We start from the raw sequence: 15,650 nt of genomic DNA, 5'->3' as shown, positions 1-15,650 counted from the left end.
CCAACCTGTGGCTGTTGCATACAACCCCCAGCATGTCTAGTCCATTGGTTATGCCTCGTAGCTCTGTTCATGCTGCAGAAACGACCTGTAGACAAGAGTGCCGCTTTTTCTGTAATTCTGTTTTTTGAATTTTATACAATCACTGGAATAAAATAACTCACCTGTTTTTCAGGCGATTTACCAAAAAGTTGTCAAGACGTCAAAAGACTCCGGAGGGTTGGCGAAGACGGCGAACACTATATAGCAGTTCAAGAAAAAATAATAAAGGTGAGTTCATCTTTCATGGGGAGCCTTCCATGATGTTCTATGCTTTCTATTATTTATGGATGGCTGCGGGCGCTCTCACACCAATAACGATGGTTTTCTTCTAGGTTTATTGTTCTGGGATGCAGTCAGACAGCCCGAAGGAGTATGTGACTCTCATAAGTGATGAGGCAGAAAATTACTCCGAGGTGTTTGGCTACAGGTATGATTGAAATACCGTACTGTGTGGTGCTCTGACCTACAGTACTGGCACATCTGGCTTTCATGTTGTTTTCGTCTCTGGATGGTGAACTGCACGGCATATCCGCAGCAGTTTACAGCCACTTAGAGGGTGCACTGCTAGGAGAGGAAAATCTCATATGATACCCCAAAGGAGGGGTATTTTTAAGGCCTCATGCACACGGCCCATGTACGTTTTGCGGTCCCATACCTTGGATCCACAAAATACGGATACGGTCCATGTGCCATCCACATGTTTTGCAGACCTATTGACTTCAATGAGTCCGTGGCCCACATTTTGCAGACATATTCTGATGATCCGTGTGCTTTCCGTATCTGTAAGTTAGTTCCGCAAAAAGACAGAACATGTTCTATACTTGGCCGCGGACCGATTGAAGTCAAAATGCAGATGCAACACAGACAGTATGGCTTCTTTCACATGGGCGTCCCGGATTTGCTCCGGATGCGTCACGTGTGCATTGCGGGAAACCCGCGCGAGTTCGCATGCAATTTCAGTCAGTTTTGACAGCGATTGCGTTGCGTTGTTCAGTTTTTATCACGCGCGTGCAATGCGTTTTGCACACGCGTGATAAAAAACTGAATGTGGTTCCCGGACCCGAACCCGGACTTCTTCACTGAAGTTCGGGTTTGGGTTACGTGTTCTGTAGATTTTATTATTTTCCCTTATAACGTGGTTATAAGGGAAAATAATAGCATTCTGAATACAGAATGCTTACTAAAATGTCGATTGAGGGGTTAAAAAAAATATATAATTAACTCACCTCATCCACTTGTTCGCGCAGCCGGCATTGTCTTCTTTCTTCTTCTTTCAGGACCTGCCAAAGGACTTTTGATGACGTAAGCGCAGGTCCTGCTGATTGAAGGATCTTCTATCTATTACGTCATCAAAGGTCCTTTTGCAGGTCCTAAAAGAAGAAGAAAGAAGACGATGCCGGCTGCGCGATCAAGAGGATGAGGTGAGTTAATTTTTTTTATTTTGTAACCCCTCAATCGACATTTTAGTAAGCATTCTGTATGAAGAAAGCTAATATTTTCCCTTATAACCATGTTATAAGGGAAAATAATACAGTGATTTTACTTTAATAGGGGCCGGGGTTGCTCATCCCTATCATCTCCTAGCAATCATGCGTGAAAATCGCACCGCATCCGCACTTGTTTGCGGATGCTTGCGATTTTCACGCAGCCCCATTCAATTCTATGGGGCCTGCATTGCGTGAAAAATGCAGAATATAGAACATGGTGCGATTTTCACACAACGCACAAGTGATGCGTGAAAATCACCGCTCATGTGCACAGCCCCATTGAAGTGAATGGGTCGGGATTCAGTGTGAGTGCAATGTGTTCACCTCACGCATTGCACCCGCGCGGAAAACTCGCCCGTGTGAAAGGGGCCTATCTGTATTTTCCGATTCCGCAATTTGTGGACAGCAAAATACATTCAGTCGTGTGCATGAGGCCTAAATGTATAAGATTTTTGGGTCTCTGTTGACTTCTGTGGCAGGTGGTGGTAAGAACTGGCGTCTATGGAGCACATATTTAAAAACCTCCATGCAAATTAGATAACGTTAGCAGTGTATTTGCGCTCAGTAACCCATGGACCGTATTTTCTTATGTTCCAGATTACAGAACCCTACAGAATGCCCCTACAATGGGAGCCGGAGAGAAGACTGTCCATGTAGGAGAGACTACACAGCCGCTGGCTTCTCCACCTTCAGTAAAGTGAGGTTGGATCTGACAACTTTACAAATAATAAGTGAGTACATTGTACGTATAAATTCTACCGGCAGGATTATGGGTAGAATATAGATGTAATTGTAACTGCCTGACCTAAATATAGGGTATATAGTATACAGGTGAAACTCGAAAAATTAGAATATCGTGCAGAAGTCCATTTATTTTAGTACACAGTATACAGAGGTGGCAGGCACAGTGCATGGGGGCAGCATCCACAGTATAAGGGGGCACAACAGGCATATTATTATGGAGCATCTGGGGCACCATATAGGGCAGTACAACAGACAAGGAAATAAAGGGCAATTGGGGCGGTAGCAAGAACTATAGTGGGAGGCACAGCAAACATAATGTAAAGGGCGGTATTGGGTGGCATCTATGGCAGCTCAGCAGATGTAGCAATAGACATCACTGGGGCAGCACAGCAGGCACAATGTGGGGGGCAGCACAGCAGGCACAATGTGGGGGGCAGCACAGCAGGCACAATGTGGGGGCAGCACAGCAGGCACAATGTGGGGGGCAGCAGCAAGAACAGTAGTAGTAGTAGTAGAAGAAGACTTGATGCAAAGCAAACAACTACATTGAGCGGGGATCTCAGCAAGGATTATGTCCATATCATCAAAAGATTCTCCCTAACGCTGTGGCAATGACTCCAATTACATGAGAGATCGCCTCTCACCCTATCCGCATGATCGATCAGCTGGCGTGCCGCAGAATACGATTAGATCCACTAGTCATTGTGTCATCATCACTTTTCACCAGCTGAACATGTTGAATTGATTTGCGCTTTCTCCCTCCACAGCCACGGATCTGCAGTTTGCACGTACTCTTGATGGACGACCTGTTCCGTTTGCCACAGCTGGAGACTGTTACAGTGCAGCAAAGTGCCCTCAGGTAAGAAACCAGAGTTACTCTGACAAAAAAAAACACTTTTCCCTAATCATACTGTATTCAGTTACTGTGTTTTAATAGGAAGCAGACAGAAATCAGACATGCGGTATGTCTCCCCAATAGCTAATATCTATAGCGAGGTTAACTCTTACTGTATCTCTTCCTTCGAAAGCCATAGACATCACATATTTCTTGGCAGATCTACAAACAATCCAGAATACTGTACATGTTGATCCACTACCACCGGTGGATCTGCTATAAAGCATCTCATGGTCTCTGGTCAGATTAATAATAAAAGAGTTGCCCAGTATGGATGACTGGATCTCTTCTGACATGATGACCATAGAGGTTCTACTGACTGCCCCCAAGAAACGCATTGTCGACACAACAGGGTTACCAATTAAATCAAAGGGAGTTGTCTGTCATCTTCCATGAGCTCCATTTGATCCTCACGTAGCAAGGGTCCTGCTCTTAGGTGTAGCTGAGCATCATCTCGACAGGAGTCCTAATCGGGCTTTGGATATAAAGACTACCTGTAGCAGATAAGTCTGTTAAACCCATCTTAGGGCTGGGCTGTGATAACGGATGCAAACACTGAAGAACATGGCTTTTGGTAAAGAAAGAGAGAAGGGTGCTATATAAAGCTGGCCATACACATGGCATAACTGTTGGTCGAACACTGGATATCTCTCCTGGGCCTATCATACACATGTGTTGTCAAGGAGAGAAAGCTGCTACAAAAGGATCTGCCATGTTGAAATCTAACATGCCCTAAATTTCTCTCCTACATCTGCTATCGTTGGGAGGTCCCTCATACAAATGAGATGGTCAACCGATTCCTCCGTAATCATTAGGTTTTGGCCGACATATCTCTACTGTGTATAGCCAGCTCATGTATGTTGTGGACCCGGTCCAACATTCCCAGTATCCCTTAGGCTCAGAAGGCAAGTTTGCATTTCTGGTGACTTGTATGTCAAGGTTGCGGCCACTTGTGGGTCGCAACGTTACCACATTCGCTTTCACTATGTTGTGATGAGTGGCCAAAAATGCTGTGTATCCCAAGCCTTACGTATACAATGGCTTGTGTTGCATGAACAGTGCCTTCAATTTATTATTTTCGTGGTTTTAAATCATCGCTATCATATGAGTATCTGAGACATTTTACTGCTTTTCTCATAGGGTCGTTTTAGCATGAACCTTAAAGGAACCGGTCTTTCTGTATCAGAAGCAACAAAATGGATGTCGCAAGGCAACTATGCAGTGACTGAAATAGCCAAATCACTAGTAAGGCCTAACATTTTATTCTATTTAATCGGTTTTTATCTGCGCTGGAAGTAGTGGAGAGTAAAATGTAATTATAAAATGTAATTAAAAAGGATTCTATTTCATTTTCAGGATGGAACCAAAGTCACAGGAAAATGTGGTGGTTACTGCGGGAAATGTATTCCGTCCTCTGCAACAGGCCTCCGCGTTCAGCTTTTATAGAACTGGTAAGGGTGAGTAGTGCACAGAGACCACAAAAACATCCTCTCTAAAGAAAATGGCAATTTTTGCCATAGAATTGAATGTAAGAGATCATTCTGTTAAAGGGAACCTGTCACATTGAACATGGTGTCTGAGCTGCTGGCAGCATGTTATAGAGCAGGAGGAGCTGAGCAGACTGATATATATATATATGGATATTTTATATATATAAATGGATATTTTATGGATTCAGTATTTTAAATTCCTGCTCATTCTGGGCTTTGAAGTCAAGGAGGCGGTCCTATCAGTGATTGACAGCCTTCCCTCTATGACTGTGTATACAGAGATAGCTGTCAATCACTGATAGGACCGCCTCCTGGACTTCAATACCCACAATGAGCAGGAATATAAATGTATAAACTACAAGTTTTACTGAATCTTTTTTCCACAACTTTATATATTAATCTGCTCAGCTCCTCCTGCTCTATAATCTGCTACATGTAGCTTACCTTGCATTATTATGGTGACAGGTTCCCTTTAAGTGGAATTCATGAGAGTGAAGGTAGCAACTAAATGTCCCATCATTTAGTGCTGGTTTATATAGTCACCTTCCCCCAAGATTTGCCCCCACGGTGCCTCACAGTGCTGCCAGGAGCACTACCAGGCTCCATAACAGCTGTTAGCCATCTATATGGCAGGTTTGTCACTGTTCTCATGATACTGGCTATGTTCCCGCAGTTCACACCATTTAGATTTGCAATTTCCTCTTAAAGTGACATTGTTTCCTCCTGAGTTTACTATTTTGAGATATGGTCTGTTTAAAAGGGAATTTAACAGGTTTATATGGATTTTGTAACTGGATTTTCCAATTATTAGAGACAACCCTTTTCAGAAACCTGCCCCTCAGGAAATCAAATGATTGCCTCTAGTCCTGATCCTGGAGCTCCCAACAAACAGCTGACTTTGCAGAGGACAACCACATCTAGCTGGGCTTTTCCTGCAGGGGGAAATGTATTACATGGTGACCATTCAGGTTCAAGGCCATCCTTGTAATACGTGCATATGTTTCGACACATCAAATCAAATGGGGAGTTCGTAGACCTTTTTGGGTGCAAAATGAACCAGCCATATTTATTTTTTTGGCTTCATTTGCCCTTCTCTCTTGTCACTGAGACCTCTTTTCCAATCTTCATCTGGCTGGTAGAGCAGGTGTTCTGGGTGGCAAGGAACACACCACCAAGCCACTCTGCCTTGACAAGGGTACTTAGATACAGGACTAGATCAATAGGCGGAAACAAATTACCTATACGTAACTATCCTGTAAGTCAATGTCCAATCCTTTGAACAGCTGTGACCCATGACTATGGGGTGTCTTTGGTTTGACTAACATCACTATTACCGTAATGTTTAAGCCACTCGGCCTTGACAAGGGTACTTAGATACAGGACTAGAGAAGTAAACAGAATTTTTGTACCAAGTAAAGCAAAGCCTAGCTATAGCTCTGGTATTGATCAATTGCATCCTACATGGTCATACATATTGTTTGAATGCTTATTCTGCCAACAGCTCTTCCTCCCAACCCTTCGTTACAACCCAACAGCTCTTCCTCCCAACCCTTTGTTACAACCCAACAGCTCTTCCTCCCAACCCTTTGTTCCAACCCAACAGCTCTCCCTCCCAACCCTTCGTTACAACCCAACAGCTCTCCCTCCCAACCCTTCGTTACAACCCAACAGCTCTCCCTCCCAACCCTGCGTTACAACCCAACAGCTCTTCCTCCCAACCCTTTGTTCCAACCCAACAGCTCTCCCTCCCAACCCTTCATTACAACCCAACAGCTCTTCATCCCAATCCTTTGTTCCAACCCAACAGCTCTTCATCCCAACCCTTCGTTACAACCCAACAGCTCTTTGTCCCAACCATCCCATACATATGTACCCATGGCTCTCAGTGGAAAGAGAGGAACAAGTTGCTGCCAGAAACCTCTGGTGGTAACTTATCTGCTTTGACAACAAGGATAGGGCATCTAGAAATCCAATGTGCCTCATTCTTCTTTCCCCCAACATCTGCCATCAGGGGACAATCGTGATGCCCTTGTACGTATCACATGGTAGACTTGAGCCCGCCAAAATCAGTGGGTTCAGCCGACATTTGTCTATTAGTGTTCGAAATAACACTAGACAGACTCTAGATAACCCATGATAATTATAAACTAATCTTAGGCACGGTTTTTTTTCTTACAGGTGCTTTAAAAATAAGAAGATATGAGAAGTTCAGATGGATAAAGACTCGTGTCGCAATACCTCTTCCTCACCCTTTGTACACGTGTAAATAGATTGTATACCAAGTGGTGTATAGAATAATATTTATCTGAGGTTATTTATTTTAATATTTTGTGTATGTAAAATGTCTCTTGTAAGCCCTCCCCTGCGGAACGTGTTTCCAGCCTCTCACGTGTCTGGAGCCGTCATCAGTGAAGTGGTTTGGCTGCTTTTTTTACTTTAGTTTTTCGTTCCACTTTTGCAGTCCATCCACTGCATTTTACATGCTCTACATCATATGTAGCATATTGACATGAGTGATGCTTTGTTGTCACTAGGTTTTAACTGTCCATCATTTTTCTAGTTGGCTAATAAGCCTCCGGTGCTTCGCAAGTATTAACAGTGTATGCTTGGCATTTTCTACAAAATGTTTATGGGAAAAAATATTGTTACAGCAGTTATCTTACAGGTGCCAGTCAAGATGGCCGACTGCCAATTACCCATAGATTCATATATATATATATATATATATATATATATATATAGAAACAGCGGCAGCACTGTCATAAATGGATGTAGATACTGGGTGCAATTCCCCCAAAGAGCTTTGGCTGATAGTTCAGAGATTCAACTTGAAAAAACGAGGCAGCACTCCAATGTGGGTAAAAAGGTGGTGGACCCACTGTATTTTTGGGGTAATAAGCAGGTCTATATATATATATATATATATAATCCAAATAAATATAACGCAGCACTCCTTGGATAAAAAAGTGAAAAAATGTGATATTTATTCAACACATGTTGATACAGCCTTTATCATCATAGGTTGAATAAATATCAAATTTTTTCACATTTTTATCCAAGGAGTGCTGCGTTATATTTATTTGGATTGTGTTTGGACCCCAGGACCAAGGGGATAACACTGGCACCTGAACTGCTTGAAGCTAGGAGTGCTGCCCTTTGATTTTCTGGATATATACATAAATATATATATATATATATATATATATAGACTGCCATGCAACTCTGGTGCTCCTTATTATCTCGAGACCTGTTTTTTTATGGTGGCTTCTTGCAGATGACACCTGTATCTTAAGGCTACTTTCACACTCTCGTTTTGGCTTTCCGTTTGTGAGATTCGTTCAGGGCTCTCACAAGCGGTCCAAAACGGATCAGTTCAGCCCTAATGCATTCTGAATGGAAAAGTATCGGCTCAGAATGCATCAGTTTTCCTCCGATCAGTCACCATTCCGCTCTGGAGACGGACACCAAAACACTGCCTGCAGCGTTTTGCTGTCCGCTTGACGAAACTGAGCAAAAACGGATCCGTCCTGGCACACAATGTAAGTCAATAGGAACGGATCCGTTTTCTCTGACACAATCTGGCACAATAGAAAACGGATCCGTCTCCCATTGACTTTCAATGGAGTATATGACGGATCCGTCCTGGCTATGTTACAGATAATACAAACGGATCCGCCCAAAACGCGAGTGTGAAAGTAGCCTTAGTAGTGCAGAGCCATGTATAATCATTACATTTATGATGGACACCAGCAGACCCCTCTTTATGGTAAATGCCATCACATTCACATTGCCAGAATAGTAGTAGTGTGCTTATCTGTACCCTTTACAGCTCTGGGAAGTACTGGTTCTACTTGCAGATATCCAGTTGGTGTAGACAATCTTTCCAGCAATTCACCCTGGGAAAAAAGAGTATACAAATTAGCTCTCCACTCTCCAGGCGGAAGAAAATGACCTATACGTAACTATCCTGCAAGTCAATGTCCAACCCTTTGAACAGCCATGACCCATGACTATGGGGGTGTCTTTGGTTTGACTGATGTCACTATTCATGTTCAAGGGCTCTTCAGCGTGTCTGTGAAGGTTCTCATTCATGCAGGTCATGATACATCAATAGTAATAAGACAGGTTTTCTCTTGAAGATGTTTCTCTAGTCATCTAACGGGATTTCTCAATTAGAATTCTAATTGAAAAGCCAATCAGACGACTAGCGAAACATCCTTAAGAGAAATACAAGTCCAGTTGCCCTAACTTATTACTACTGATAGGCTCTTCAACGGGTCAGACATTGATGCACATAATATGTACCTATAGGTGACACTAGAGGGACAGTTTTCTTCTTTCCATATAAAAGTATTGGATATCCACTGGACCCATGGATCAATAGGATAGTGTAGGATTTGGTTTCCTTGGGCCCACTACAGAATATGTGCACGTCCAGTTTTAACTGCATTGTACACTTTGTAGTCATCATTGTGAACACAGGACGTATTATCAATAATGTCTAAGAAAAAAATACTGATTGGCCCCAAACTCACTTCCAAATGGGGTTGTCCTCTACTGGACCTTTGTACCCGTAATGGTGTCAAGAGCCTGGGCGCACCGGAAGATCCTCTGATGGACTAGTGAGACCCAATAATAGAAGGCTAGTGAGAACAAAAATTTACAAAGTCCCATCAACCCCCATCATATTCCATGAGAGGTCCGCTTTGTGTACAGGTACTTTCTGAAATTTACTAGATGAAACATTTCAAGGGAAATGCCAAGTATAGCACTTCATATCTCATGTCTAAGAGTTGGTCAATTGTATAATAACATTGTGAATTCTGTATGTGTTTAATGTAATATTTTATATATAAAAAAAGGGAATTATTTGCACTATGAGCTGAAAGTAAACAACGATGGTGCCTTTTATAGAAAAAAAATATCTCTAGAAATATTTATTGAATATATAAGATTTAAATATAATTTTTTGGACTTCTATGGGGTTACAATAAGAAATGTACTCTAGAAAATGATAATGACGTTGAAAATATTTTTATACACTGCATGAATTATATGCCATCGATACTGTTACGTCCACTGAAAAGAGCCTGTCACCAAAGCCTTTATATAGGGTTAAGGGGATAACTACAACTTTGCTCCATATGAGGAGATGTTGTGGACCTCGAGGTGCCCATACCAGGAGTTTCACGTCAGTTCTCCATAGGCCTGGGATGCTCTCATCCCTCAGCTCTAATTTTGTGTCTTCCATTTATGTCCCTGCATCCTTGTAGGGCTCATTCACGTATCTCATCTTTGTATTACAGAAAACAAAGATGAATTCCAGCATGAGGGAGAAAAAAAAAATTACCAAAAGACAATTTTTGGTAAAAACAAAAATAGAGAGGTTGGGTCTGTTTGTGCAAACAAGTCCTTAGAGAGTGTACAGATTGTCTGGTTTGGAAAAAACATTTTCAACTTCCCTATTAGGGCATTCTGAGGTGAGGATCCCTTTATTTTGGACCAACAACAACTAGTGGGAGTGAAGAGCAGCTACAAAGATCTTCTCTCTCTGGAGGACCTGCTGCTTCCGTCATTACTCAGACAACTCATAGATTTCAGTGGTTACCATGTAATACTTCATTTCCTCTGCGGTGGCGCTGTAGGGGAAATGAAAACAAAGGTATTGTCTAGAGAGAATCATCCCTGTGTTATATCTACTGTACAGTGACTCCACTAGATCTTCTCAATACCTAAACCCAGAAGACATGAAGGTGGCCTGGGAATAGTACAACTCATCAACCATGGATACGTGTCAGAAGAATTTTTGAAATAGATAATAAAAATTGCAGCTAAACATGTGTGTTCTTATCCATGAATGGCTTGCTCACCAGCATTAATATTACCAGGATACATCAATAGGGGTTTTGTACCTTCAGTTCTTCCATTCCCAATATCAGGTAAACTTACTGTCCTCCTTAGGATACTTCAGAGGCACCTACAGCAAGTACCTGCATGGAGGACTCCGCTAACATAGAACTATAGAGACTTAGCATCTGGAAACCTCATGAGGCAGTGGTCTCCAACCTATGACACACAGCAGGAGAATCATAGGTTGAAGACCGCTGTACCAGGCAGACCGGATAGCTTAGTTGGCTCGAGTGGAGGGGTTGAAAGTGAACATCCCTGTCAACATAGGGTAGGTTGTATTAAGGTCTAATTATCCACTTCGACTGGTCCACATGAATGCATCACTATTTGCCTCAGGAAGAAAAATGTACATTGGTTTTGATCAAATATGGATTATTACAAAAACAATTCCAAAAATGCAAATGTATAAAATATGGAATCTGTTACATATTTATTACATATATTACAAAAAAGAGATATTGAAATATATTTTGCATCGTTAATGAAGTATTTCTGATTATTTTCATCCATTTAATTTGTATAATTATTGCTCTTCAACAGCTTTACAACATGTAAGCCATAAACAGCTAGTGGTGAGCTACAAGATAAATGTGTGGAGGTTTGGATATGGCCACGCTCTTGGGATGTAGCCAGGCTGTCCTTTTGGGCCTCATGAGATGGGCAATCAAACCAAGTGAACCTGTCCGGTGTCTGACCCTGATCCTCTAGTGCTTATTGACATCCCCTCAGTTACTGTAGCCACCACCAGGCTCCTCCAAACCTTGCACATGTGCCATTGCCTTATACTCCTCAGGCTTGTGTGGTGCAGTAAGGTGTACAGTAACGAAGCTGGGCACAGTTCACCTCGTTGTTCTGTGCAGGGCCAGGGAGTATAAGGCAAAGGCGTATTTGCAATATTTGGAGGAAAATGCTGAGGGGGATGTCAATCAAGACTGGAGGAGTTGGACACCGGACAGCATGACTCTTCCATACTGTGGGAATGCCTACTTGACTCATGAAAGGTCTTTTGCTGCATCTGGAAAAACATATGTTTGGAAAGATCTTCAGGTCATCTATTCCAGCATGGTGCCAGTTTAGGGTGGTAAAACGACAGGTTCCCTTTAAGATGGCTTTTTTAAACATGAAGGCAAAAGATGATAAGATTAGAAACAGTCCATTTTACGAGAACTTCTTAACTATAGAAGACTTTGGTCTTACTGACGTATTGAGACCACCAGTTGGGCATCGCTTGGTTAAAAATGTGCAACAACATGTAGAATCCATAGGAGAGCTGCACACCTACTGGCTAAATGTATGCTACAAGTCTTGGGCTCAACATTTCACCAGAAAGCAGGGGTTGTGCCCCTCTGTCAAGCACTCTAGCTCTTGTTGTCCTCCATAAGTTTTACTCTGGAGCAGGGGCGGATTGGGAACCTAAAGTGGTCCTGGAAAAAAGTACCTAAAAGTGTCTCCATATTGTAGGAGGGTCTAAATTGACAGGCAGTGGGGCAACAAAAGTAAGGGGGGGGGGGGGGTCAGCAATAGCATAGCACAAAATACCACATACCACAGTGCCGCACATTATATTGCCCCAAATGCTGCCCCTCTGTGGTGGCCACCAATAGAGGCCCTTTTCTCTCCTCCTCTTCCAGTTGTCTCTGATTAAGATATGGAGGAGGGAGCTTAGGAGGTGAGATGCGGGATATAGTCGAATTCAGGAGGGCATGTTGCTGTTTGGGTATATGAGTAATTACCACTGATAGCTTAGCATATACACAGCCAGCGGCAGAGATGGGGGCTTGGGCGGCCCTCTGGGCATCGGCCAACTGGGGAATTTCCCTGTAAGGTCTATGGCCAATCAGCCCTTGCTCTGGAGAGACAAAGATAGGCTATTACAGTCTATTGCCATTCTGAAGCTGAGGCCTAATGGGTACACATCCAGTGAGTCCTAAAAATGTAGTTTTTTTTTTTTGTGCATTACATCAGTGCACGGGAGTCAAAGAAGCAGACACATGAGATGTTATATGCAAGCTCCTCACACTGGAAAGCTTCTTATAGGGCTTCCCCAGAAATTTCCATTGGTGGCTTACCACCAATAGTCACAGGTGACCCTCTGGACCACAGCGATCAGAATGAAGGGACCAGAACAGTACAATGAGGGTAGAGCAGATGCAGGTGAAGTGTTCAGCAAACTTCTCTTCCCATAATCCTTAGTCCCATCCATCCATCCAGCCGAGTACTGAAAAGGATTAGGTCAGAATTTCTACTAAGTGTTTTTTAAAGTCTAGATTTTTATACCTAACTTTGGATTATTGTTTTGTCAGTGTTTTATATAAGAAATGGCTAACAATATTTTTCTATGAGCAGCGTTGGATTGGATTCCTTTGTGTTTTATATTCCTAATGGTTTGTATTGTTCCATTCATGCACTGTATCTACACAATTAAAGGGTTGGTATAAATTATATTAATTTCAAAGAAGCTCCACGTCTGATATGTGCTTATTGTAAGCATTCTGTCTTGTACATACCTCTTCCTACATCTCCGGTGCTAATTATCTTACACACAAAAGGTTTTTGTCATTTTTTTTTTTTATATACAAAATCAAATGTCAAATTTCTGTTCACTCATTTTGTATCCGTTTTGTATTGTATTAGATACTTAATATGCACTGATCATAGCTTTACTGGTGTTCACCTATTAACAAATAAATTATTTTTTAAATCTCTATCGTGGTGTGTTAGCTTTTTATCTGGCATGAAGGTGGTCAAAATTTTGTAAGATGTGTGCAACTTTTAGGCCTCTTTCACACAGGCATCCCGGATTTGCTCCCAATGCGTCGCGTGTGCATTGCGGGAAGTTTTGACTACGATTGCGTTGCGTTGTTCAGTTTTTATTGCGCGGGTGCAATGCGTTTTGCACGCACATGATAAAAAACTGAATGTGGTACCCAGACCCGAACCCGAACTTCTTCACTGAAGTTCGGGTTTGGGTTAGGTGTTCTGTAGATTGTATTATTTTCCCTTATAACATGGTTATAATGGAAAATAATAGCATTCTGAATACAGAATGCTAAGTATAATGTCAATGGAGGGTTAAAAAATAATATAATAATAATAATAAAAAAAAAACATAACTCACCTCATCCACTTGTTCGCGCTGCCGGCATCGTCTTCTTTCGGGACCTGTAAAAGGACCTTTGATGACATAATCGCGTAGTGAGCGTGGTGACGTCAGCACAACCCCATCCGATCAGCAGTTTTAGAAGGCACTGGCACTCACGGTAGCACCGCGGCCTTCTCTCAGTCACTTCAATGGGGCTGAGCTGTGCCTAGGCCATGTGACAGATGAATGTGACGTCATATAGCCGAGAAAAAGCTGTGAGAGGGCCGCGGCACTAAGAGTGCCTCTGCCTTCTCAAACAGCTGATCCACGAGGGTCCCAGGTGTCAGACTCCCACCAATCAAATACCGATGATCGATCCAGAGGTCTAACCAGGCCTTGCACCTTTAATATTAAAATGGGATTGTTTACTACTATAATAGCCCTTTTAATTAGAAGGCGAATTGAAAATGGCACGTGGTCCTTCTATACTACTATTATAATGCAAAACTACAATACTATAACATATCCTGGTATTCCATATTTCCATGAACACAGCCATGCCGCTTCACTCTTAGTATAAAGGTATAGGTTTTTGGGCTCTTTCCCCTCTGGGAGGCTACATGATTGTCGGAAGCTTGAAACTCTCGAAAGTGATAGTCTGGTAAGTGTTACTGGAGTGGACTTCACTACAGGACGCTGGGGGGGGGGGGGGGGGGTCGTTTGGTTGATTTTTTTTATTTTTACTTTAGTTTTTTATAAACTGCAAACTTAATAAAAACGACTTGATAAAAAAAAAAATCAGGTGCATAGCTGTCGATGTTCCCCCAAATAAACCTTTGTAATAAGTGGGGCAGTTAGGGACCTGGGTGCTGTTCCGTCTCAGGACAGTAAGGTTGTTAATTCCATCATCTCTGGCAGTCTTGGACACTGAGGTGTTTAACTTACAGATCCCTGGTGGTCTAGGGCAATGATGGGATTAACGTCAGTATACCTGGTGGTCTAGGGCAATGATGGGATTAACGTCAGTATACCTGGTGGTCTAGGGCAATGATGGGATTAACGTCAGTATACCTGGTGGTCTAGGGCAATGATGGGATTAACGTCAGTATACCTGGTGGTCTAGGGCAATGATGGGATTAACGTCAGTATACCTGGTGGTCTAGGGCAATGATGGGATTAACGTCAGTATACCTGGTGGTCTAGGGCAATGATGGGATTAACGTCAGTATACCTGGTGGTCCAGGGCAATGATGGGATTAACGTCAGTATACCTGGTGGTCTAGGGCAATGATGGGATTAACGTCAGTATACCTGGTGGTCTAGGGCAATGATGGGATTAACGTCAGTATACCTGGTGGTCTAGGGCAATGATGGGATTAACGTCAGTATACCTGGTGGTCTAGGGCAATGATGGGATTAACGTCAGTATATCTGGTGGTCTAGGGCAATGATGGGATTAACGTCAGTATACCTGGTGGTCTAGGGCAATGATGGGATTAACGTCAGTATACCTGGTGGTCTAGGGCAATGATGGGATTAACGTCAGTATACCTGGTGGTCTAGGGCAATGATGGGATTAACGTCAGTATACCTGGTGGTCTAGGGCAGTGAGGGTTGCTGCATAGTCATCTCGCCTGTTCCAGTCAATCAAGAAGGAGACAGAGAGGCTGGTAATCCCAAACGCCTTCCTGTTAAGGAACAAACACGTGCAGCACATACATCGGACATATCTTTTTTTCGTAGCCCTCACAGTGTTTCTGGAAATGTCATAGTGTGGCAGCTCATTCCATACATGAAGGGTTCTGGCTGTATAATACAGCAGGCTCCAGTCGGCAGTGATTGGGATCAGTGACGACGCCAATCCCAGTCATTTAACCCCTCAGATGCTACTGTCAATAGCGACCGCGGCATTGGTAGGTTTAGATAAAGGGAGGGGGGGGCTCCCTCTGTTCTCTGATCAGCCGCAGCAAAATTCGATCAGTTGCCATGATAGCCTGGAGCCT

At 42.8% G+C, this 15,650-nt stretch overlaps 1 protein-coding gene across 1 annotated transcript in view; it reads left to right on the top strand.

Moving 5' to 3' along the window:
• ADAMTS9 (ADAM metallopeptidase with thrombospondin type 1 motif 9) overlaps positions 1-7,583 on the top strand; it is a 202,727-nt gene extending 195,144 nt beyond the window's left edge. The window contains 7 exon segments of the mRNA XM_044301141.1: positions 173-267; positions 372-466; positions 2,124-2,257; positions 3,038-3,129; positions 4,306-4,410; positions 4,522-4,616; positions 6,834-7,583. Coding sequence (XP_044157076.1) covers positions 173-267; positions 372-466; positions 2,124-2,257; positions 3,038-3,129; positions 4,306-4,410; positions 4,522-4,611 — 611 coding nt within the window. The 3' untranslated portion in view covers positions 4,612-4,616; positions 6,834-7,583.
• Positions 7,584-15,650: the final 8,067 nt, after the last annotated feature.

This window comes from Bufo gargarizans, chromosome 7 (genome assembly GCF_014858855.1).
Source record: "Bufo gargarizans isolate SCDJY-AF-19 chromosome 7, ASM1485885v1, whole genome shotgun sequence".
NCBI lineage: Eukaryota > Metazoa > Chordata > Amphibia > Anura > Bufonidae > Bufo > Bufo gargarizans.
The sequence above is the reverse complement of the archived record's forward strand: the minus strand, read 5'-3'. Positions and strand labels throughout refer to the sequence as shown.